This window comes from Tachypleus tridentatus, chromosome 8 (genome assembly GCF_004210375.1).
Source record: "Tachypleus tridentatus isolate NWPU-2018 chromosome 8, ASM421037v1, whole genome shotgun sequence".
Classification (NCBI taxonomy): Eukaryota; Metazoa; Arthropoda; class Merostomata; order Xiphosura; family Limulidae; genus Tachypleus; species Tachypleus tridentatus.
This window is the reverse complement of record NC_134832.1, coordinates 35377360-35404029: the sequence shown is the minus strand read 5'-3', so window position 1 is coordinate 35404029 and position 26670 is coordinate 35377360. Positions and strand designations below refer to the sequence as shown.

Genomic DNA, 26670 nt, shown 5'->3' with positions numbered 1-26670 from the left:
TATTTGACAAAGTAAAATACTAATACTTCTATTATTCTGTTCTTACACTGCCCAGAATGATATATTCTCTGTCAGCTCTTCTCAATATCAATAAATTATTTCGACGTCTTAAAATTATAATAATTTACATTCAATAAATTTCTGACAATGCATTCATGAGCTATAATATGAGCGACAACATTATATCCATAGGTTGGAATGTGACAATATATACGCAAAACTTTCCCTTCAACATATCATCTCCCGTAAAACTTTCTTCGAATATATTGAAGTTTTAGACTTGAGTGTGGCTCCATAAGGTACAGAAGCTACATCGGAAGAGGAGAACAATTTCCACATGACTCTTAAGGAAGTGAGACTGCCTTGAACTGCGTGTGCTTTCCTGCTATTGGGTATATTGTTTCTAAACTTTTGCACGAAACCGAGCTTACGATTCTACTTACCAAGCGTTGAGTACAACAAACTCTTGTTCTGCACACAACTCAAAGACAAGTAAGACATCGGTAAAGTATTTTTGTTAACTTTCGCCTTGTTTACAGTAAATAAACTATAGAGAGTAATGAGCCCGTAACTCTATTAAAAATCATTTATACATTTCACCGAACGTTTTTCTTTTCTTCTATTACTATTTTAAAATTTTTAGCTACTTAGGGAATTATATAAAACTAAGTAGGTGAAAAATTAGAGCTAGAAGAACGTTGCATATTTTAAAAAAAAGACCACACCATATGTTTTTGTTTTAAAATATTTATAGTTATATCGCCTATGAAGCATTTTCACAGTGTAAACAGAGGTGTGACAATTAAAGGATAAAATATAGCGCCATCAATACATTTTTTAGAAAATACCAAAAGTAAATATTATTCAGGAAGAAAAAAGTGAAGCATTGGAATCAAATGTTATTAAATATCAAGCTACAACCAAGACATTCGGAAAATATTATAAAGTTTATGTTTTATATGTTTTTAGAATTCAAACCTACACAATGAGTTATTTGAGCACAGCAGTCCATAAATTTGAACTGATAGAGTAGAGGGTAGGTAAATACATAATACTAACTATCTTTTCACGACATTTCACAGCTGTCATTCTTTTACATCACTAAGCCTCTCCTCCTTTATGGCTCATGGCTTACAATGCTAAAAATAGGGTGCAATTCAGGGATTATACTGTTAAAAATAATGAAGTTTCGATAGCTTCGGTGGGCACAGCATAGATAACCTCAATTGTGTAGCTTTGTGTTTAACAGCAAACAAACTTGCAGCACATACACAACACTAAAGTGTGGAGTGCGTTTTCGAGGCAATGAGGAGTAAACTATAAAACCTCATATACACAATCTGAGCCCCCTAACCGTAAGCTAAATCTACTTTAATATACATTAAAAAAGCAATATTTTTATGTATGAAAATAATTATACGCATAAAAATCATGCAAACGCTACTGTGTAAAATGTAATATTTAATGTTATTTGTAATTATGCCAAGCCATAAGTGTTTCTTATCTTAAACGTTTTCTAATTCTAATCATTCTGTGAGTTACGCCCTAATTTAACCTTGACATTCCTTGTTAATCCTGTCGAATTTAAATCATTTGGTGAAACCTTTAATGATTTGTTGGTTTTATCCTAATAAACATATTTAAATTAGTTTGGAATATTATGAATTTTGTTGTGCTAAAACGTATTTAATTATGTTACGAATTCATGTTCGTATCACTGGCCAGTCATGATCATCTAGTTAGCGTATGAGGCAAATATGAGGGTTCATTGTGTGCGTTCCGTTACTGCAGAAATGGAGTTTGTTTGTTTGTTTGTTAAGCACGAACCTACACAATGGGCTGTCACTGCTCTGTCCACCGCAAATATTGAAAACTGAATTTTAACATTGTAAGCTTTCAGACTTACTATTCAGCCAGCGGAGGCACCTCTTAGAAATGTGCTGTACACCTTAGAACCTGTGTACGTCGTGAGAGTGATGATCAAACCCAATTATTCGTTCAAATAAGAGGTGGTGGTGAGTATTGTTGACTAGTTGCCTTTTCTGTAATCTACCAGAGAAATATAAACATATCTCAGAACGGCTGGTATGGGTATTAACACTTATAAAGCAAGCGGTGAACAACATTTCTATCTTCCTAGGTCATCTTCGAGTTAACAAAGATTATGCACCGATAATTTTTGTGAAGCTTTGCTAGAAACTTCTAAAAGAAACAGAATGAAACAATTAATTACTCCATTAATAATTTACTATTACTTCTATTGTTCCTAAAGTACTTGATGCTGTTTCAAAGAGTTTGAATACTATGTTGGTGTGGTTATCATTAATGTACCTGATAGAAACATTACTAATTAGTCTCTGTACTCTTATAACTATCAACAAACACATTAAAACACTTTTGATGTTCTTCGTGTTATGTATTATAATTTATATCCCCCGTTGGTACAGTGGAAAGCCTACGAATTTATAACGCTAAAATTAGGGGTTCGATTCCTCTCTAGGGACTCAGCATAGCCCAGTGGGGCTTTGCTATAAGAAAATACACGCATTATAAGTTATCTCGGACAGTTTCCAATTTATTATGCTAATTACGTTACATATTACTATATTTCAAATAACCGAAAATTTTAAATTAGAAATTAATTAAATGTTAATATGTATTAAATTTATCATATTTGCTAACAAGACTGATACACACAATTTTCTTGTTTAACAAGAAATATGTGTTAATATACAAACAAAAAACAGTAGAATTTATAATAACGATTATTACAAATAGTTATCACAAATGATGGTTTATATACAAAAGTACTACACATTTATAAACAATACTGAGTCTCCTATCTGGTCTCGAACTGAATCTTTTATCGACATTAACGGAGAGCAAATTAATTATTTACTGATTCTCTTGTACACTTCTTTGAAGGCGGCTCGGCATGGCCAGATGGTTAAGGGAACTCACACAATACATTACTATAGGTTTAAAACTTCTAATCTGAAGGTCATGGGTTCGAATCCCAGTCACACCAAATATGCTCGCCCTTTCACCTGTGAAAACGTTATAATGTGACAGTCAATCCCACTGTTCGTTGGTAAAAGAGAAGCCCAAGAGTTGATGGTGGATGGTAATGACCTAGCTGTCTTCCCTAATTTAGCAATGTAAGACTACAGGGCTATCTGCGCTAGCCCTCGTGTGGCTTTGCGCGAAATTCAAAACAATCTTTCAAGGCTGGTTGAACTTGAAGCACCCATAAGCTTTTGCTAACGACACTATCTAATGTCCTTAAACATATACTAACGTCCGTAGTTAATTTATGGAAGTTAAATGGATAGTAATGTTCGAAATTTACAAACGTTTCTGGTCAAATTCTGTAGTTTTCCAATTAATAAGCGTTAATTACTATTAAGGCTTCGGAAACCTATAGCACGCTTACCGTAGCTGACCAATAACCTTCTTCTTCTGTCTATCGCTTAGGCTGCTTTTATATGAATTATGAGAGTTTCTTTAAGCTTAAACAATGTTCTAGCGCGTTTTCGTAAAACAAATATTGTTGATTTTACTCTCAATAATCTTCTACAAATTTCGAGAACAGTCGGGACTTGCATAATACACAGTAAATAATATACCTCACATGAAAAAAGAAAACTATACTAAAACATGTTTAGGTATTAAAATAAACGCATAACGGTAAATCCGTTACATTCGAAACCTTTTCTTGGTTTCAGTGATGACGAGAAACCCATTTGTTGAGAAATTTATATGCAAAAATATGTTTAAATGCTCAAACTGTATTGCATTTATTCTAAATAACAGTTCTTGGAAAGCTATTTCATTCTTTTTTTGTCTCAGTATTCCATACGAGCTACAGCTCACATGTCTACAGATTACGGTATCAATACGAAAGTTTTTATATTGAATTATTCTGAATATATTTTTCCATTGTTAAAGATTGTTTAAATGGTTTTAAATTTGTCTTAAATTAAAAGCTTAAGTAACATATAGTAAAGGTTGTTTACGAAAACTAGAATTGTTCTGACAACACATGACGAAAATGGTAGTCGGCAAAGTTTTTGTTAAAATGTATCTCAAGACGGATGGTATAGGTATTAAAACTTTTATTAAAATAAAGTAGCGAACAGCGTTTTGACCTTCTTGTTTTTCTTCTTACCTCAAGTTGGTTTCTTGTCATCATGAAAGTTTATGTTAGTTTGTTGTTTTTTTTACCGAAAATACTGAAGTCGACAAAATGATTGCCATATGTTCAAACGTACAATTTATGTTTCCGCCTGATCCTTCATTAGATAGTACATGTTCTGCTATAATCTAAAATTTGTGTATTATTACAAAGCGAAGTCTGCGCAGATATCGTTTTACACTTCACTAACACTTATAAGCAATTACGAAATAGTGTAGAACAAGACGTAAAAAGCTAACAGTATTTCTTGTTGATTTTAGAAACGTTGCAAAAAAATGATTCACTGTATCTTTTCAAACTCTATTTGTGACATTACTTATATGTAATTTTATCTTACCAAAAAACTCTATTATAGTTTATGTGTTATCTCTTCATATTAAGCCGATGCTATTGATAAAGTTTGTGATACCGTTCGCAACCGGTAAGAACTATACTATACTTTAAATGCCTGGACTGTTTCCTTAACTTTGGACATCACCCCTAACACGTAACTAAACCCAAGTGTTCACAAGAATATTCTATAGAACTTTATTCTCCTTACATCTAATTTAGTGAAACACTCAGCATTCTTTTTTTCTCGTACGTGAATGTATAGCTGTCACCTTGTGTGATGTTCTGCTAAAAATAGGAAAGGAAAGGTGGGTGCTGGCTGACAGGCATCTATCCATTTTCACTTCTTTATCAAGATGTTTTATTCCCCTTCTCTTTTTAATTTTTAAGTTACTCTGAGGAGAAACAAACAAAATTAAAGATCACTGTTAAAACTGTACCAAAATTGAACTATTTTAATCATTTGGAGGGCATTTACCTGTAAACGCGAATTTCATAGATCTTGAGATGAGACACGATCGTTACTTTCTATACAACCAAAATTACACAAGGACGCTCTTCGCATAGCTGTCTCTAATTTTGACCTGATAGACTAAATGAATGGCAGCTACTGAATAACAACCATTGCCTACTCTTAAGGTAGTTTTGCTTGTTATAATAGTGGGATTTTACTACCACCCTTATAAAGCAACCACATTCTCAAAATGTGGAGTGCGATTTATGAAGACAAGATGTGGACTATGAAACTTCCGATTTATATTTTAAACATGCTAACCACTAGGACGCGTTTGGGCCATTTTCAGAGGCCTGGTTACATAATTAAAATCAGTATAGTTTGTCAGCACTGGACATGCCAAATGTAGCGTGGTTGACATACTATAACATATTATCCTTGTTTTCGCTTATAAGTTCTTAAAATTTACATCTGTTAATATAAGTATAAATTTGTATTAATTGAGTTTGTTTAAAATTTTGAAACTCTTCAAGTTCTGTAGATTCTATGTTTCTAAATGAAGCTTAAAGTTTTTGACTCCAAAATAAAACAAAATGATTCTGTTTTCAAGTTTGGTTTATAGTGTAATATGATTCCCTACTAAAAATAATAAACAAACCAAATATCTTCGATTTGCGTGATCTGATCTGAGAAAATATCATTTTTCAGCAGGAAAATATTACGCAGTTATTTTATTTAGACGTGTTAATCAAAAGATCCGCCATACAATGTATAGCTTACAACACTTAAACATAACGCTGAACACATTTAAAGCATTGAGATCAACACGAGCATCTTGTACAAGATGTAAACTACAATACCATTTGACTAAACGTTTTACAGGTGAACGTTAATGAATTAGAAAGTGTATATTTCATACTTTCATATGTTTTTGTAGTTTTCGACTTAGCATTTATAAGACTTAATTTCAGATAGTAATTCAACAAATTCAAAAAAAAGACTTCAGTTCAATTTTGGCCATATTTTTTACCATAATTTGCTCACGCTAAAAAGCAGATTTCCTTATGTTACCCTGGTAACTCAGTGTATTTGATTACTTGTTCACTAGTGCATATTGATTAAAAATTTAATGTTATTCCTAGATTGTGAACTAACTTTAGCTTTAAAAAAAACACGATTTTTTATTTTAGGAATCCAACAAAAACAAACAAAATGGAAAACATATGATAGACTAAATTAGGTAACAAAAATGTAATAAAATGATGGATACTGGACACTTTAAAGAATGAAACAAGAATTGTAGTACAATAGTGAAAACATAGACGCACATGTTAACAAGAGGAAGAAAATATAAGATTAATTAAAACAGGCAAAATCTATAGAACAAAACAATCGATAACTAGAACATGCAAGAAGAGTCACAGTAGCACAGATAGCCCTCGTGTAGCTTTGCATAAAATTAAAAAAAAATAAACAAACAAGAGGCGAGCATGTTTGGCGCGACTGGGATGCGAACCCGCGACCCTTAGATTACGAGTCGCACATCTTAACACGCTTGGCCATGCCGGGCTAGGTACAGCATAAAAGAGATTGTCACAATATATTATAATAAGTTAGTAAGAATATGTTATAGTTAAAAGTATTAAATAAAATTATATAGATATAAAGGAAAATTATAGGAAACAGTGAAGCAGATAGAGGATACTTAGAACAGGAAGCAAGAAGCGTAATAAATAGAAGATGATTAGAATAATTAACAAAGGGAGTAGAACATGTAAGAAAATAGTTATAACAGAAAACTAAGGTAACTATAATAAATATTAAGTAGAACAAAGCGTAAGTTAGGTTAGGAGTAATACTTAGGGGTGTAAAAAGAATGGAAATAGCAAAAAGATCTGGATTTGATGGATGGTTAATTCATAGGTGACTGACCGCACTGTAGAGTACGAAACACGAAAGTTTTGGAAAGATGTATTTACTTATTTATACGTGAACATTATTATTTTAATTTAAAGTAAACTAAGAATTTTTTGACTAAAATAAATATTTGGTATTAGGAACAAGGAGAAGAGATTCGTCTTAGGAGCATATTTTTACCAGTATTGTCCACAGTCATTTGTTTATTCCTACATTATGTATGTATGTATGAGTTTATGTATTGTGCTCATATATTGTCCTCAACACGAAGTTTGACTGACGTTTCCAAATTTCACATTCTACATATACTCTCATAATACATATTTGTTTTCATCGTTTGTAGCATTTTTTATCGTCCAGTGGTATAGTTATATAAACTTCATGATGTTTGTTTTAATTAACATGGTCATGATTAAAAACACACGACTAAAATAGTAAACTCACTTTAGGTTAAATTGTTTGTAAAATAGCGAAGAATATTTAATCAAAACAACGATTTTTTTTAGAACTGATATTTGAATAGAAATCGCCTGAACAAGTTCTTTGTCTTTCAGAAAACTGAAATGCGCGGAAAAGAAGATTTTCTAGCTTTAATTCTGTTCCTGGTCCATTGTATCTTACTTTCGCAAGCAGTAATATCAATCAATAATGGTGGTTACGTGGGTATCGTTGTTGCAATTCATAAAAATGTTCCTGAGGATGAGCAGCTGGTATCAAATATAAAAGTAAGGATTATTTATATTCTATTTTGTTTAGCTATTATTCAAAGCTTCTGAAGCTAATTACAGTCTAGTTGATACAATAACCCAGATATACGTTATCAAATAGCTTTTGGACGTTGTTTAATAATCTCTTTAAATATGAACACCAGGGTTTTAGCTAGGAGATGAATCGAATATAAAGGGTAAACTTTTTCTAGTATTGTTCTATTAAACAATACTTCTAATCCAATCCAGGAACTATTTACTGAAGCTTCAAGCTACCTCAATACAACAACTAAAGGTCAAGTGTACTTTAAAGAAATCATCGTAGCTGTTCCATCAACATGGTCCAGTAAACCAGGTTACGAGGTTGTCCAAAAAAACTATTTTCCTACTGCAGATATAAAGGTTGATCATCCAAATCCTTACCATGAAAATAACCCTTATACTCTACAACCGGGTGGATGTGGAGAACCAGGACAGTACATTCACCTTACTCCTACGTTTGTAAAGGAATTGCACACAAAAACATTAGAAAAGTATGGAAATGCAGGTAAACAGTACAACTCTCTTGATAAAATTCCGTCAGTTGCTGTTCTAGTTTCAAATTAATTTGGCGGATTTAATCAAGTAATAAATTCTAGTAACAAAAAAGTGTAATTAATGATGTGTGGGTAGCCAAAGAAATACTAACAAAGAATCCTGCTGATATATTGGTGCATTTCGAATAGTATTCATGATTTTAAAAATTCTTCATAAGTCTGTTACGTATTATAATTCATCTCGGACAAGTCGCTGATTTATTATGTTATGAACGTCACGTATTACAGTTTCAAATGAACGGAAATTTTAATTTTAATTTAGAATGTTAATATATATTAAATTTATCATATTTGCAAACAAGATCGATACATATAATTTTCTTTTTAACCTAAATATATTTTAATATACAAACAGTAATACAATTTATAATACCGGTTTACAAACTTACAAACAATGTTCAGTCTTCTATCTGATCTAAAACTGATCCACGACGAGTAAATTAATTTTATGTTGATACACTGATACACTTCACTTGATGAAATGCTAGCTCGCTCAATTTTTCACAGGTAAGTTTTTCTCGAACGACAACATCTAATGTTCTCGTAGAAGTACTAACGTTCAAAGTTAATTCATTGAAGTTTGTAATGTTCGAAATTTATAAACATTCCTGGTCACATATCTATAGTTTCCCGATTAATAAGTGTTAATCACAATTATAACTTCCGATTCTTATAGTATACTGACTGAAGCTCACCAAACAATATTCTATCTTGTCTCTCAGCGCTTATGTTTATATACTTATTAGGCGAGATTCTAGAAAGTTCAATAGTATTCAAAAACACGCTAGTCTTTTCGCAAAACATATATTGTTAATTCTTGTTCTCGAGAATTTTCTACAACAATATGAATCTCATGAATCAAACTGAAACAAACGTAAGTATTAAAATAAATGTATAACACTAAATCCGTTAGAAATCCTATTCTATAATTGTCATTCCATCATCAAAGATTCATTCTAACCCAATAATTTCATGACAGTTGTTAAACTTTATATTACAATATTGTTCCACTATTACAGATATTTATTCTTTTATGCATTATAATAATGCTAGGTTTTCCAATAATTGGGTATTGTAGTTTCGAAAACTGTTTTGCTTAACTCATCCTATGTGTGTGTCCGATATAACGAGATCATAAATGTTTCAGGTACACAAAATATGCACATATATTTAACTTTCTATGTCACAGAAACTGTAAAATCTGTAGTATCTTATAACTGTTGAAACTTGAACATAACTTTATTTTGAGTGTACACTGAATTATCTGTATGCATTTTATATATGTGTTTATTTTTAGATTATTATTGAAACAGTTTTGTTTGCAGTAATTGAGACAGTAAAAAAAAAAACGGGTAAATACTATCTCACAGTAAATAATAGTGACACTAATTATTAATGCTTTCATATCAATAAAGAAATTATATCAACTACAGTTTGAAATTTAATTTACAAAATGTGGTTATTAAGTTTCGCTGTCAAGAATCTAACTTTAATTCTGATAAAATGCTTTTTATTCATCTATTTACAAAGATTTCAACATATTAATTGAACTTAGAATTTAGCACAAATATTTGTTATAAAACAAAACACGAAAAACAAACAGCAAAACCACTTATGATATTTGATTTTAAGCAGGCTTTTTTAACCCACCCCCTTTCACCTATATGGCCCGGCATGGCCAGGTGGTTAAGACACTCTATTTGTAATCTGAGGGTTGCAGGTTCGAATCCCGGTCGCACCAAACATCCTCGCCCTTTCAGCCGTGGGGGCGTTATAATGTAACGGTCAATCTCACTGTTCGCTGGTAAAAGAGATTTGGCGGTGGGTAGTGATGACTAGCGGCTTTCCCTCTAGTCTTACACTGCTAAATTAAGGACAGCTAGCGCGGATATCCCTCGTCGAGCTTTGCGTGAAATTTAAAACGAACCAAACCTAAAGTTTGATTCATTTAGAAAATGCTAATTAACTTTCCTCCAATTTTGCGAAGTAATGTAACTAGGGATTACTATTTCAACACTGACCGAAAAGCATTTCTCAGTGGAGATACTAGTATTCGTCACATTTCGTTTTGATAGGTCCCGCCATTCGCTTGTTTCAAGAACCTTCTTTATATTTCAGAGGTCACAATGTATCTTTTTTATTTCAATCTTCCAAGTGGGACATTTAGCTTTCTGGGAAGATTGAAATAAAGAAGATACATTTACGAGACGAAAACACAACTATAGTGTTACAAAAAAAATTATAGAAATGCACATTTGACAACAAAGTAAAATAGAAAAAAAGTGATTAAAATTCCAAGTTACAGATGTATGGATGGAATCGAAGTAGTGAAAACGGTCGTTTTTATCTTATCTTGAAGCATACTTTCGGAAAGCGCGTATCATATATTTTAAGTTTCAAGAGATTTTTAGCATTATATATATAGCATTACGTAATTGTTGGTTAAATTATAGCTGTGTCTCCGTCTCATTTTGTACCAATATTATGAAACCATAAACTTAAACTTGAAACATACACAATATAAATTTTACTCAGATCTATTGTGTGTATTTTTTGTTGTTGTTGTTTAATATGTCCTACTCTCTTTACATTTTGATTCTAATTCACGACTGTTATGAAAAAACTTAAATTTCTTCCCTTGTTCCGAGCTGTGTATGCATTTAAAACGTTTAAGTTGAATACATGTATTTCTCAAATTTGCTTTACTCTTATAAAATTATTTTTTTTAGCAAGGTATGTTTTAATTTCTAGTTCAAATAGAATTGGATACTTATTTTACAGAAAGACATCTTGTACACGAGTGGGCACACTTGAGGTACGGAGTTTTCGATGAATACGGATTACCAGGCGACCCTAATTATCCTGCGTTTTATCAGGAAAATGACAAAGTATGTGGTTTCCTAAGTATTATTATCCCTATCTTTGGCTTACTTATAATATTGGTAATTTATTATATTGTATTCTAAGATTCTTATGTTGATTCGTCTGTATGTTATATAAATACAAATTTGATGTTATTTTTAATTTGCCTTTCTGTTTTTACTAAGCGATTTTAACAGGTAAAGAGTATATGCGAATTTCTTCTCCTTCCAAAGAGAAGTAAAGTTTTCATACAAAATTTAATTGTCTTCTTTCTTCAATTTGCTATTCTATTTTGTATATTTAGAGCACTACACTGATACTTCGTTTTCTTTTCGCTTAATTAGCACTAAACTAACACTTCGTTTTCTTACTGCTTAATCTAACATTACAGTGACGTTTCCTTTTTGCTTAGTTTAATATTACACTGACATTTACTTTCTGCTTAGTTTAATATTACACTGACATTTACTTTCTGCTTAGTTTAATATGACACTGACATTTACTTTCTGCTTAATATAACACCGCACTACGGTTGACGTTTACTTTCTGCTATAGCGACATTTCGTTTTCTTTCTTCTTGGTTTGTGAATGTAAAGGTTACTTTGTTTTAGGATAGTTACTCATGATGTGAGAAGAGTTCATTTTTCCCACAACAATGGCATAAGTTATTTGTTAATTGATTCAGTTAGCTTATTGTCGTTTCAAATATTGAAATATAAATAAGGAGTATACTAATTTGTTCACCTAAACAAACGATTTAAACACTGTTTTCAAAATATTACGTGTGTGCATTTATTAGGTTTTATCATGGTTAAAAGTTTGTGAGAAAGGACGTGAATTTGAAAGTTTCAGTATTTGAATCCTGAATAAATGTTTGCAGGATGACTGAATTATAATTGCATCTCCATTGAAAAGAATTTTTCATAATTCGATTTCGTGTTTTCACTTTTCAGTTACATATTTCATTTTTTAAACCATTTACTTCCAATGAGGGCCACAAATCACATAACATTGAATAATTTTCCCTTTTTATCTATCGAAACACTCGGATGAAATCATTTATTTTTCTAGTTAAAAATGCATAGAAAGCCTTAACAGTTCTTAATGGGCTTATCTGCAATATTGAAGGTATTTTGTTTAATTTTTTTTTCATATATTATTTGAGACCCTCTAGCCAACAAGGTCATGGACGCAATATTAATTTCATCTATAGTTTAAGCAGCTGTTTCAAAAACAAGTTGGGGACCTGCTAAATAAATGAGCTCACAGGTTTTCTTAACACTAGTATTCAATGTGCCTCATGGTTGTCTGACTTAGATCGTCCCCACAAGTTGTAAGCAAGGGATCACTGGGTGGATCGAATCCAGTGGCGGTGGACCCTGTTCCATTACAATAGATGGTACAGTTAACGAAGACTGTCGGTTTATCCCGGACCTGAGCAATGAGGATGCTAAGGCGTCTGTTATGTATTTACCTTACATTCCTTCGGTAAGTAAATACCATTTTTCTGTTTATCTCGTTTTCAGTCTGTATCCGTCTATCTATCGTTTTTCTCATATGGATATCTAAATGCTGCACTCTAAGTCTCTTTTTCTGCCTCATTTTTTAATATAACTGTTTTTGTTTGTCTTTATCCGCATAAATACGAAAACCTAATGCTTTTCCATAATTGTTTTAATAAAGTAAAATCTACATTTCCTTAAAAAAATCTTTCGTAGTTTAAAGTACGAGTATCACGTTTTTACTTAAAACATGTAACTTTTTGACAGATTACTGGGTTTTGTGACCACACCGATAACCAGCTACATAATGCTCTAGCTCCAACAAAGCATAACAATCTATGTCACAACCAGCCAACTTGGACTGTTATCAATAAGCATCCTGATTTTTCCAGACGTTTGTAAGTTTCAGTTTTTTGCAACCTGATTCAACTTTCCAGTTTCACAAATACTTAATAATTTTGTTTCCTCACATCTGATTTTAACACATATATTTTCCAAAATGTAACTTAATTTTGTTTTCTATTTCAAGTTTAAGCATCTACCCTTCTCAGGATGTATGTCAGTATTGATATATGTATCTATAACTGGTAATTGTTTCTTGTTACTTACTGTTTCCATACTTAGTTTTCGAAACGATTAATAATTTAAATTTTTGTTTCATCCAAATTTCACAAAAAAGGGGATATTTAAATGTGTTTGTTTTTCCAAGATAATATTTAAAAATAAGAATAAAATTAAAATTTTCATTTTAAAACGATCAAATGTATCACGAAGTGATGGTATTAAACCTATTATAATCAATAAAACATTAACATTTTAAATAAAATTACAGAGTATATAAACATCAATTTAAACGGATTATCTTATGAAATTTGAAACGTGTATTATTTACTCTTCCAGTACTGGTGCCTACTATAGGTGATGCTGTCAAACATGTTATGATTTTTGAATTTAAAAAAATGAGGATATATCTTTGGCAATAGAATTTGCTATTCTTAGTGTAATATCGGTATTTAATTTATTGACAGTAAAAGAAGTGTGGGCTTTACCAGCACAAAACCCAAATTTCGTATCGTACAATCCCAACCTGGAAGTGAGGGTAGATACGTCTTAGTGTTGGACGTATCTAGAAGTATGAGCGTAAGTAAAGTTTAAAATAGATCTCACCATTAAGATTTTAAAATACGGTTATCACCATAATAAACTGATAAACAACGATTTATAAAATAATAAAACTACGTTATTATGCTTAAAAGTCGTTGTTTGTCAATTTACTATTATATTAACATATTTTTCCTAACACAAATATGCTTATTCATCGAATTTCAGCTACTGACTACCAGTTTTTATCTTTTGAATATGTGTTTAATTGATCTTCTAGCTCAATAATATCACGAAATCACATAGGCTGAAAACATGTTAGTCACAAAACAAAAAACCTAATAATCAGAGTGCTTTTGGAATGTATACATTGCTTTTTTGAAAGGGAATGGGAGTTTTAGAAGAGAAAATAATGTAAAGCTAAAATATTTTTTTCTTTATCTGTAACACTTGTTATATGTGTTTTAGGTTTATTCCCATTTAGTCAGCTCTAATGTAATCATATACCAAAATACGTTTTATATTTTATTTGTCAACGTGGTATGCCACTTTATTGTAAATGAAAAACTTGAAAGCAGTGTTAATTTCTTGAAAACAAGCTAGATTTTTGTTATATTTGTAATTTGTGTGTATATATATATATGCATGCGCTGTGTGTGTGTTAAAAGTCTATTGCATAGTATTGTACAGTATAATTATTAAAATGCTTTTTATTTCCAAAAATGTTAAAGTACCTTTTGTATCTAAACCTTATTCTGTATTTAACAGACTTATGCTTATATTTTTAGGTGTATTCCAATTTCGTTTACTCCTATTTAGTCTATTGCTAGTGGGAGTAGGAGAACTGGGATGTTATAGTGTTTTTGACGTAAAAAAGTTTTCTTACGGGTATTGAGCTGAGTACTTTCACACATCTTTAAGAATTCAATATTTTTGACGTGATATCTATATAAATAACATAAAATTACACTCAAACTGTTCAAACTTGTATGAAAAACTAAATATAGTTTTTTTTTTTACAATTATTGTGCAGTTGTACAACAGACAACCCATAAAACTGCTTCATCGAGCAGCTACTAGATTTGTTGAGGATGTTATTTCTGAAGGTTCTCAGTTGGGAATAGTTTCATTTAGCACAAACACTACAATTCTCCATAACCTGACTCAAGTCAACAGTGCCACTCGCATTAAGCTGAGAAATAGTTTACCTGTAAACAATGATCTCGGAGATACAGCAATTGGCAAAGGACTGGAAGAAGGTTTAAAGGCGCGTGTTTAGCTTCTTCTTCTTTTTTTTTTTTTTTAGTTATAAGGTTTGAAAATATTTAAGGTGAACGTATGATCTGGATATTGATTTGTAAAAGCTAAAGATAATATAAATAAATTTCATATTTTACCATGATTAGAAAATACTGTAAAATAATCAGTTCTTTACTACCAAATTGGGCTTTACGAAATGTTAGTTTTGTGAAACTTCATTACGTTAACGAAATATGTTATTGTGATTTTGAAAGTTTAAATTCTTGCAGGTATTAAAGTCTCGTGGAGAAGCAGCAGAAGGAGGGCTAATTATCCTCATTACAGACGGAGAAGAAAATGTAGAGCCATATGTTAGCCAAGTCCTTCCGAAACTACAACAACAAAAAGTTACTGTCAACGCCATTGCTTTTGGCAATAAGGCAACGAGAAAATTAGAAGACCTTACAAAGTTAACGGGTGGTAAAGGATTTTTCTTTGCAGATATTCAAGGCAATCAACCCACCAATGCACTAGATTCGGCTTTTATGGACTCTGTCACCTCGCAAGCTGACTTAGAGTTTCGCCCTGTTCAGGTAATTTTTTCATCACATATAACCAATTTTGTTCAATACTTATAAGCGTAAGTTATAAATTCTCCTTTATTATTTTCATTAGAAAGAGCTACAAAAACAACAATACAATTAGTATTAAAACCTGAAACAATTAGTTTTGTTATAATGCTGAAAAAATATTTTATTTTCAAAATATTCTCTATAATATGTAAAAATATAAATGAATATAACATAAATGTTAAATTTAAATATTTTTATTTCAATAAATATATTACTTTAAGTTATGTTAGGTAACGGGGTAAAAAATACCACCTATTTGAAAATGTCTAATCATCAGATCAGACGTGTTATTGTTTGAGACTTGCTTCTTTAATAAGACAAAACATGAGCTCATTTTATAAATTTTATCGGAGTATAAAGTCATAGTATTTATATATAAACGAAATTATATTCAAATACACGTGATTTTTATTTTTATTTCAGTTTGAACTTAAAATCTTCAAAGTACAAAAGCCATATCAAATCTTACAGGAGTCAAATTTAAAATAAAAAGTTTCATTTCTCAAAGGACTGATCACATTCTTCCTATAAAACGTTCTGGCACTAATGCATGATTTGTCTAATTCTTGTATAAAAGTAAGACGAGTAGTTAAAAGTTTTACTACACATGGTATATCGTTAATGACGTTATATTTACTTTGTGATTTACAAGTTAAAAAAGGAGGGACTTCTGTTTTTATGTTTCTACATTTTATATCAAGGTTTGGAAATAAATCCATTTATTACTCATTTGTAGATAGCCGACACCATCATTCGGCTCTTTAGCTCCAAAACTATCAAGAATATTACCTTAGATAAAGAACTAGGAAAAAACACAGTTTTTACTTTCACAAGTGAGGACATAAAGGACATTAATATAATACTAGTAAGTCCAAGCGGGAAAATCTACGACGTTAACAGTCCTGAGTACACCAAAGACGATCGAATCAAACTGAGACTAGAAATAAAAATCCCAGATGCTGAGGTAATTTTCCTTTTTTACATTGGAAGAAGCTTTCACATACGTTATATATATGTAAAAACGGCTCGTTTGGGTTGAGAAAATATTTTACGAGCCGTTTTTTACACATATATTTCTCTACAAGTTGGTTTTCTCGACGTCACTGATTTTCACACACTTTGTGGTCGTAATAAATCTTATCGTAATGTCATAAGCAGGCGCAGCACTGTTCTAGCATAAATAGGTTAAATTAATCTTAAAATAAAGAAAAGTAGTTTATTACGAGTCTATTTTAAGCAAACATTTATATTCCTAACCAGCGTTGAAAGAGTGAGAAATTAAAATCAACCCATATTTTTCCTTACTGTCATAATGAGAAGTAAAATTTACAGATAATGATGTTTTGAATACTTGGAGTAATACAGGATGTTAATATTTCTAAAATATGGCTATTCAATTACACCTGTCGAAAATAATTAGAATCTTAACATATCAAAGACAGCCACTAAAGTCTTAAAAAGTAATTTCAAACTAAGCATGTTCCTTACAAATTCAACAAAACAAATTGTGAAGTTCATGATCTTGTAATTCCTCAGATGAGTCAGTGGTAAATATATGGTATTACAACGGAGGTAGCTTATTGTACAGCTTTGGGTCACATGAAAATGATCTGGGTACTCTGGGTTAGAATGCTTGTTTCACTCTTAATCATTTCTTGAAGTACGAGGTTGAATGCCGCTTGATTGTAGTTTGTTTTCTTTGGTAATTAGAAAATTAAATCAATACCCTTAGCAATTTTCTTAAATTTTATCGTTCATAAATTTATATACTATGGATACAATAGTTGTATTACTGCAACATAAGCGAAAAGAAGTCTTAAATCTGAATGTAAATCAAGTATTATATTACAGGCTGGACAGTGGATGGTGGCAATATTATGGTCAAAATTCATTCCCGGAGTTGCTTCTTTTTCTTTGACTTCTGAACCAAATGATCCTCGGATCCAACCTGTTCGGGTACGATCCTGGCTGAGTGACGTCCAATTGAAATATCCTTCACATGCTAAAGTATACGCTGAAATAAAGAAAGGATACAATGCTGTCATTGGAGCTACTGTCAAAGCAACGATTGACCGCCCCATGGGGTCACCAGTTGATGTACTTTTGAGAGATAATGGAGCAGGTATTTTTGTTGAATCTTTACTGGATTTTTGTCTTTTGTTTTTTTTTAAAGTCTCTGCTGAGAGACAAGAATGTAAGTACAAAAAAAAAATTACAAAACAAATACTTTATCACAGAATATATTTCCAATGCTAGGGAACCTCCAGGTGAAAGTATGGCTAGTTAATTCTGTTTTAAAAATGACTAAAACGTCAGTTTATATATTTTATTCCCTACTGGACTATAGTTTGGATAAGATAAGCGTTAGCTAACTGATACAGATTATCAGTTGCGCTTCTAATAAATGAAAATATAAGAAAAGTGTTCTATAATATGCTCTTCTCCATTTAATAAAGAATAAGTAGAATCTGACGTACTTTAGTAAAACTTAATTATTTATTACCTAATAAATCTTCTACTGGAAAAAAATATTTTATTATATTGTTTTTTTTTTAAACTGAGTGCTACGAAAAACTTTATACATATAAATGAAACATACTAGCCGGGCGTTACTGGTGGTTACCTAACAACTAGGCCCGGCATGGCCTAACGCGTAAGGCGTGCGACTCGTAATCCGAGGGTCGCGGGTTCGCGCCCCCGTCGCGCTAAACATGCTCGCCCTCCCAGCCGTGGGGGTGTATAATGTGACGGTCAATCCCACTATTCGTTGGTAAAAGAGTAGCCCAAGAGTTGGCGGTGGGTGGTGATGACTAGCTGCCTTCCCTCTAGTCTTACACTGGTAAATTAGGGACGGCTAGCACAGATAGCCCTCGAGTAGCTTTGTGCGAAATTCCAAAACAAACAAACAAACAAAACCTAACAACTATGTTTTATTGGCATTAAGGTAAATCAGATTAATAAACATTGTTGTGTAAAATCTAAAATATTAGGAAATGAAGCACTGCTAAGTTTTCAACAGCTTAATTATAAAAAACATTCCTCTTTTAACTGTAGGTGTTATATAACTTTTAAATCACCACATCTAGTTTTAAAACTTCAGGCGTTGTTCATCCACAAATTGCCAACATCTGTTTTGAACGATTCGAAATAATACTTTGTTGAAATATAAATACAGCTGTACATTTATATAGTATTCTAGCATATTTTCATATTATAGGTCCTGACGTCACTAAAAATGACGGAATATATTCTGGATACTTCACGCAGTTCAATGGTAATGGAAGATACGCAGTTGTAGCAAACGTCATCAATGATGGGAATGCAAAACTCAGGCGTGGAAGCCCTTCTTCATCTCTTATTCCTATTACTAAATTTAAAAACCCTGCAGGTAATAAAAATATACTCGACTTTTTAAATATAGTATTTTATCCCAGAATAGAATACCTAATAGAATAAAATTAAATACCCAGAATAGAATAACTAATTTTACAATTCTGCAGGCAACTGACCATATTTTTTAAATTAACTGTTTTATTATACAAATACCTCTTTTATTTCCTTTTGCTGAAATGAGATTTTAGACTTAAAGTTGGGTTACCAATGTTCAAATTGGTATATCGTATTATTACAAATTATTTGTTGAATGCTAATTGTTAATTTAAAATTTTAATTTGTGAAAATAATTCGTTTTCAGTCTACAAGGTTGACATTAAGATTTCACTTCTGATATTTTAGGCTCTCAAATTAATTCTTATCGCCAAATTAAACAAAAATGTTACAAGATACATTAGTTGACATATAATAATATAGTAATTGTTACGTATTATTACTTATTTCGAACGAGTCTCTGATCTATTATGTTATATATGTTACGTATTATTATTTCAAATAACCGGTAATTTTAATTTAGAAATTAATTTGCTGTCAAATGCATCAAATTTATGGTATTGCCAACAAAATTGATAAACACAATTTTCTTTTTTTAACAGAAACATATTCTAATATACAAAGTAAATTTTTGTTTGTTTTTTAAATTTCGCGCAAAGCTACTCAAGGGCTATCTGCGCTAGCCGTTCTTAATTTAGAATGTAAGACTAGAGGGAAGGCAGCTTGTCATCATCACCCACCGCCAACTCTTGGGCTACTCTTTCACCAACGAATAATGTGATTGACCATCTCATTATAACGCCCCCACGGCTGAAAAGGCGAGCATGTTTCGTGCGACGGGGATGCACACCCGCGACCCTCAAATTACGAGTCGCACGCCTTAACCCACTTGGCCATGCATTATGTGTTGCAAAGAAACATAATACAGTTTATAATAACTATTATTACTAATAGTCATTACAAATAATAATTTATATACAACAGTTTTACAAACTTACAGACAATACCGAGTCTTAGATCCGGTTTAGAACTGAATATTTATCGACGATCCAGGTCCACGACGAACAAATTAATACTGACTTGATTTTCTTACACCTCGCCTAAGCTAACGATGTCTTCTCTTTGATAACCTCACAACGGGTACAAGCGGACCCCTTCCAGCAAAGACATTTAACGTCCTCGTAGAAATAATGATGTCCGAAGTAATTCATTAAGTTAAACAGTTTGTAATATTCGAATTCTATAAACGTTCTTGTTCAAATTATGTAAATTTCCGATTAATAGGCGTAAATCACAATTATAGCTTCCGAGTCCTATAGCACACTGGGCCCGGCATGACCAGATGGTTAAGGCACACGATCTGAGAGTCGCGGGTATGAACCCCCGCCACATGAAACATGCTTGCCCTTTCAGCCATGGGGGTGTTACAAAGTGACGGTCAATCCCATTATTCGTTGGCAAAAGAGTAGCCCAAGAATTTACAGTGGATGGTGATTAGCTGCCTTTCCTCTAGTCTTATACTGCTAAATTAGGGACGGTTAGTGCAGATAGCCCTCGAGTAGCTTTGCGCGAAATTCAAAACAAACCAAATCTATAGCACACTGACTGTAGGTGCTCAATAATATTCTTCTACTGTCTCTCCGCTTTTGTACGAATCAAGTAAGTTTTACAATTTTCAACAATCACCGAGCACACCATTATTTTTGTCAAACAAGCATTTTCTACAAACTTCGAAAACAGGCGTGACTTGCACAATACACAGTCAAGAACATGTCATATGCAAAAAAGAAAATTATACAGAAACAAGCACATGCACTAAAATAAATGTACAACGGCAAATCGGTTACGTAATCTCTTGTAAAAAATAAAACGAAATAGTTTTGGTTTTATTTTTTATTAGAAAAAGTAAAATTTCGCGTTAGAACTTTCTTTAGCTTTAATGTGTTCGCGATAAAAGCGTCAATTTATGGTGGTGAATAGTATATTGATCAAATGTTATTTTTATGTCATTCATTAAAAGTACTAAATGTGTCATGAATAAAAACAAGAACTTCAAATACAATTTGAGCATTAAAATATACAATATTAAAATCCATTAGAAACACATTATTTCTCAATTTAGAAAAAAATATTTCAGTTTTATCAGTTTACACTTCACTTGAAAACAGGAAATTCAACCAAGCTTAACAAACTTTACATATGAATAAAATGAGTCAGTTCTATTTAATTACTCTCACATAGTATTGCTACAGACTGTAGTTGAAAATATTTGTAAATCACACCTTTAAAAGACAAGTAATAAAACATTCGTTTGTACGGAACTTAAAGTCAAACTTAGTTGATTGATAGACTCTAATTACACGAAACATTTGTCATTAAAGAGCGCCAGACTGTAAAACTTTTGTTTTGTATGCTACAAAGTTATTTGCAGTAACTTATCTGATTTTATTTTTTCAAATGCGACATCTTCGTTGTAGGAATTATTGATGATTTGTTTCTAACAAAATGATGAATTAGTTACATGTATATGTAATCGAATTACAAAATATTAATAATATTATTATTATAATGTAAACAAATTGTTGAGTAAGTCATACTTTCATCAGATAAAGAAAAGAAAAACGCCTCAGCAGCTTTTACAAGAGATGAGTTCGTTGTGACTGTAAAACCCCAACGGCCTAATAAGGTAGACGAAGAACCAATCGAGGTATTTGAAAGGACTTCAAATGCTGGCGCTTTACGTCTTGATAATTATTCTCCCAATGATATTGATATAATTCCACCTGGTAGAGTTACGGACCTTGTGATGGTTTCTTCAGAGCAAATAGATGAACAAAAACTTGTAACTCTGCGATGGACATCTCCTGGAGATGACTTAGATGTTGGAAATGGTGAACTATATACAACTTATAATAAACATCTTATATTACAGTTTGTTTATGTATTGAAAGCACATGTACTAAAATAATGAAGTGCATAAAATACATTTTATTTTGACACACAATAATCTGTTTTATTATGTAACAATACTAATAAGGTTTTGGTAACATTAAATTTCCAACTGACGTTTTCATATAACACTATTCTGTTGTTTAGTATAAGTGACAGTTTGTCAATTATTGTTACGAAAGTCTGAGCTTTATACTGAGTAAAGGGTGAAGAATCACCATCCTTAGCATCCCCTTTGCCCCAGCACGCATTTCTTTCCCTTCTTCTTGATCTTTTGGTCTCATATTTCTCGCATACTAACAGCTGTTTACCATTTTACTCGTATTCAGGAAATTAATCTTTAATACCTGCACAAACATCTTGCGAGATTTTATAAGATGACAAGCTGTACTTCATCCATTTGGGAATTTTGTCAAAAGGGTGCTCAATGCAATTTTGATTCCTTGTATCATTTTTCAAGTAAATTAATGATAACTCTAGCCAGTTCTAGAAACTATATGAGTGAGAGAATAAACTTTAAAACTAGGTGCCAATACTACTTCTCTGACTCTATCTCTTCTGTTAAAGTATTGTCGATTCATCCATTTTTTATTTTACTAATACAAAATTTTGTAACACAACTTTGATATAGTGAGCTTGCAGCATATTTCCAGTCAAGGTAACTAGTTTTTGCTAGTGAAATGTTTCCATTACTGTTGAAATCAATTTCCATCTTATTTAGAAGACATTCCCCTTCGATAGTAGCTACCAAAGCTAGCCTATTTTTAAATATTTTCATCCAGTTGCTTGCAATAAAGAAAAAGTATATAAGCATTGGCTTGCAATTGTCACACAGAACAGATTTTTGTTTGTTTGTTTTTTAATTTCGCGCATAGCTACACCAGGCTACCTGCGCTAGCCGTCCCTAATTTAGCAGTGTAAGATTAAATGGAAGGCAGCTAGTCATCACCACCCACTGGCAACTCTTTGACTACTCTTTTATCAACGAATAGTGGGATTGATCGACACGTATAACGCCCCCACGACTGAAAGGGGAAGCATGTTTGGTGTGATGGGGATTCGAGCCCGCAACCCTCAGATTACGAGTCGAGCACTCTAACCACCTAACCATGCTGTCGAATTTGTAGAAGCACTGAAATATGCATCCATATGCTGGCAATAGCTAATCTCGGGTGCATAAGCAAAATCTCTCATTTCATCAAAAACTTGTGTCCATATCCCGGATTCAGTTTGTGAGATTGATTCTCATCAGCATTGGGAGTTGTAACCTCTACGATTGTTTTTATACTTTACAACACTTTCCGACAAGGGTAAATAAGATTGAACTTAATGAATAGCATGTGTATGCACGTATAAACACAGTTTTTGTGTGTGTGTGTGTGAAAGAGAGGGAGAGAAGAGAGAAAGCCCTCAGAATGAGCTACCAAATACTTTCATTACAAATGATCAATATTATTTTCTGTACTGAACTCAAATCTTTAATTTTATCATTGGATGGCTTTGTATTTCTATACACTCCAATTAAAAATATTCATAAAATTGTCAACGTATTATTTACCGCTGATAAGTGAGTCAATGTTACGCCTACAAGTAATTATTAATTTTTTTACGAGTTAACAATTTGAAATTCTGTCAAGAACATAAATGATTGACACAATGTATCCTAAAAGCTTAAAATGCTGTTATTTACCTTGTTAACAGTGAGTGAACTGTATTATTGTACAAAATCCGAAGCTATTGGAAATGGAGACTCGAAAGATACAGATTACTTTACTTTAATCTAACAATTTAAGTCATATTTTAGGCCTACTGCTTGATCATTAGTGTCGAGTGTAAACTGGTAGAGAAAAACCTGGCTGACAATGTCATGAAAATATGGGGTGAAGAGATTTTGAATGACTAAGACATAATATTTTATCAGCGTGACTAGGTTTAGCCTCGATTTGACCTATCATATTTGCATTGCAAATTGTATGCAGACAGGATAGGTCAAAATGGGGCTACACTTGGTCGCACCATTTGGAGACAAGCCAATTAAATTTCTTCACTCCATATCGCATGGAAAACCTACTCACGTCGCACATAAACTTTAACTATCTTTAAAAATAAATAGACTTGGTCGAATGATTTTAAGTATTATCCTAAAGAAAGAAAAAAAACGGACATTTTGTTTGAGCGCCAATCCGGGGAATAGTCCCAATAACACCTGCCTTTATTCGCCCTTGATGACCTGGCATAGCCAGGTAGGTTAAGGCGTTTGACTCGTAATCTGAGGGTCGCAAGTTCGAATCCCCATCACACCAAACACGCTTCTTCTTTCGGTCGTGAGAGCGTTATACGTGTCGATCAATCCCACTATTCGTTGGTAAAAGAGTAGCTCAAGAGTTGGCGGTGGGTGGTGATGACCAGCTGCCTTCCTACTAGTTTTACACTGCTAAATTAGGGACGGCTAGCACAGGTAACCCTCGTGTAGCTCTGCGCGAAATTCAAAAACAAAAACAATCGCCCTTGATTATATCTAGATTCCTGTATCTCTTTGTATTTATAAATTTTATCAAGACAACACTTGTGGTAAGATATTTTTGTGATCATATATATTTTCCGAGTATATCTTAATTGCAAATTTGTTAATTTCATATAACTTTTATTTTTATTATTTAAGCTTCTTTCGTTGACTTGAGAGCCAGTTGTGTCGTAGAAGACATTATAAAACGTTTTCATGAAGTGGATAATTTTAACGAAAGTCTTGTAATGAAAGGTAGCCTGGATCCTTTGCCGCCTGGAGAGGAACAGGAAATAACTGTGGAAGTGCCTAATGCTATTTGGAATGCAAAATCAAACAGCACAATCGATTACACTCGTATAGATGTGTATTTCTCTTTGAGGATAGTTGACGAAAGAAACAACCTGGGTGATCTTTCTAATATTGTTGTTGGACACTTCAAGAAAATTCCATTCGTTCTTTTGGAAGAGGAACCATCCACTGAATGGAGGGTTTATGTATTTGGCATTGGTGCAGCTACACTTCTTATTGTTGTTATTGTAGTTACGTGTAGAAACAAAGGGAAAATAAATAGATGTACAGAGACTTCGTTGACAAATTCTGCTTAGGATTCGTGAAATCCTAATGATGAGAGGTAACACTTTTGCTGCAGGCTTGGGCGTTAGTGAATAGTATTAGCTAATCACGAGTTTACTCCATACCTAAAAGAGAAAAAAGTACTGATCAGTTTATATATGAAAGTGTAATGTTGAAAGTACTGTACAGTTTCACACTTGTATTCTATTGTATACAGATAGAAAGTTTTTTACGGTTGTTATTTTTACTTTGAATTATGGATTCTTAGAAAATCTATCATAGAATTTTGACTTTGTATTGAACTGATTTTGTGGCTCATGCATATCCCCGCACAACAGTCCAATTTCCGTATTTTCTGAATCTTTTAAATTATCTTACCAGGCTATTGGGTTCGAATTTATCTGTTGCAAATAAGAACTTGTGGTTTTATAGTATAAAAACATTAAGGTATATTATATAAAATCCTTAACCATTATTGTAAACATAAAATTCATGATATATATTTTTTAACCTATTTTGTGCACCTATTGTTTTCTTGTTATTTCATTCAGGGAATTGTTTAGTTTATCAACAGTACCTTTGACTAATATGATTCAAATCATAATTGTTGGAATTTTTAATTAGTTATTTTTAAGTTTTAAAAAGTGGTTGTCTTATCGAATGACAAAATCGAAATAGTTACGTACATAAATAAGCCTACAGCTTCATAAAAATGTCCAAATGTTTTTATTTGTGTTTAGAGCTTTGCATGTTTTGAATTAAAACAAATTATTTTTAGGTTTAGTAGCTTCAGTTAAGAAGAAAGTTTATTTAAGATATATTGTTTATGTGTTGATGTTAGTCCACTCTTCTCTTAACTAAGTATCGAATTTGTTAATGTTCACATGGAAACAAAATATAAAAAAAATATTTTGTGTGTATATATAATATACTAATATATATTCTAGTCTTTAATTCTTCATTTTACACAATACCATATCTCTTTTTGCATTTACTAATTATTTTATTTATTTCATGAAAATATTGCTGTTCAGTGTGCTTTCAGTTTCTGAAGCTTATATAATAGTTACAAGTTTGTAAGGTTATGCTTTGTATATATTTTAGCTTATGAAATAAATAAATAAATAGAATACGAAATGTTTACGTCAAATTTGATACTAAAATTTGAAATTTTATCGAAGTGGAAAAAAATCCCTCCTCTCAGTTTCTTGTGGAGAAATAAATTATAACATGCAGCTCAGTTTGTAACATAACTAAATAGTCTTCGTGTGTATGAACAGTAATGTTATTTTAGTGGCTTGGTACGCTATTTGAGAAAAAGGCAGAAATATTTAGGAAAGAACTGTTGCACACACATAGATATGAAATATTCTCATTGCACCTATTTCAGGTCATTGGTAGGCAGTTGGTCATCGCACCGAGTGGAATGTATACATATATTTTGTTTTCATAAGATTCTAGGTAACATTTCTCTCGTAGTAGAAAAAAATTTGGGAAAATTCTCCATCTGATAGGCTATAACTAAATTTTTACACATTATGTTTTTATGGGTTAACTTTTCAATAAGAAGCTGGTATGGTTTATTACCATGTTAAATTTATTTAAAAACAAAGGGATAACTAATATGCAAAGTTCCTCTAATCATATTTTTGCTGTATGGGTTGCTTTACAACATAAAAGGTCAATACCAGGCTATAATTATAGTTCCTTTTAACTGCAT

The 26670-nt window shown here is 32.0% G+C and overlaps 1 protein-coding gene across 5 annotated transcripts; it reads left to right on the top strand.

The window, feature by feature from the left end:
* The first annotated feature begins 276 nt into the window (after positions 1 to 276).
* LOC143222166 (calcium-activated chloride channel regulator 1-like) lies at positions 277 to 26087 on the top strand. 5 transcript variants are annotated; one of them, XM_076448232.1, is made up of 14 exons: positions 277 to 503; positions 7451 to 7621; positions 7853 to 8150; positions 10981 to 11087; positions 12379 to 12549; positions 12831 to 12961; positions 13592 to 13703; positions 14698 to 14931; positions 15194 to 15496; positions 16272 to 16499; positions 17387 to 17657; positions 18753 to 18923; positions 21529 to 21813; positions 24534 to 26087. In XM_076448232.1, the coding sequence occupies exons 2-14, from the start codon at positions 7460 to 7462 to the stop codon at positions 24980 to 24982; spliced, it is 2922 nt and encodes a 973-aa protein (XP_076304347.1). In that variant the 5' UTR covers positions 277 to 503; positions 7451 to 7459; the 3' UTR covers positions 24983 to 26087. The 5 variants fall into 5 exon arrangements, with proteins under 5 accessions (XP_076304347.1, XP_076304351.1, XP_076304348.1 ...); XM_076448233.1 differs by having other exon boundaries at positions 358 to 492; XM_076448235.1 differs by lacking the exon at positions 277 to 503 and adding an exon at positions 1996 to 2015.
* The last annotated feature ends 583 nt before the right edge of the window (positions 26088 to 26670 follow it).

Excerpts from the sequence above, each read along its gene's own strand:
- LOC143222166 (XM_076448232.1), top strand. The coding sequence starts at position 7,460 with ATGCGCGGAAAAGAAGATTTTCTAGCTTTAATTCTGTTCCTGGTCCAT. Across the intron at positions 7,622-7,852 it reads AGCTGGTATCAAATATAAAA|GAACTATTTACTGAAGCTTC; the intron begins GTAAGGATTATT and ends AATCCAATCCAG. Across the intron at positions 14,932-15,193 it reads GACTGGAAGAAGGTTTAAAG|GTATTAAAGTCTCGTGGAGA; the intron begins GCGCGTGTTTAG and ends AAATTCTTGCAG.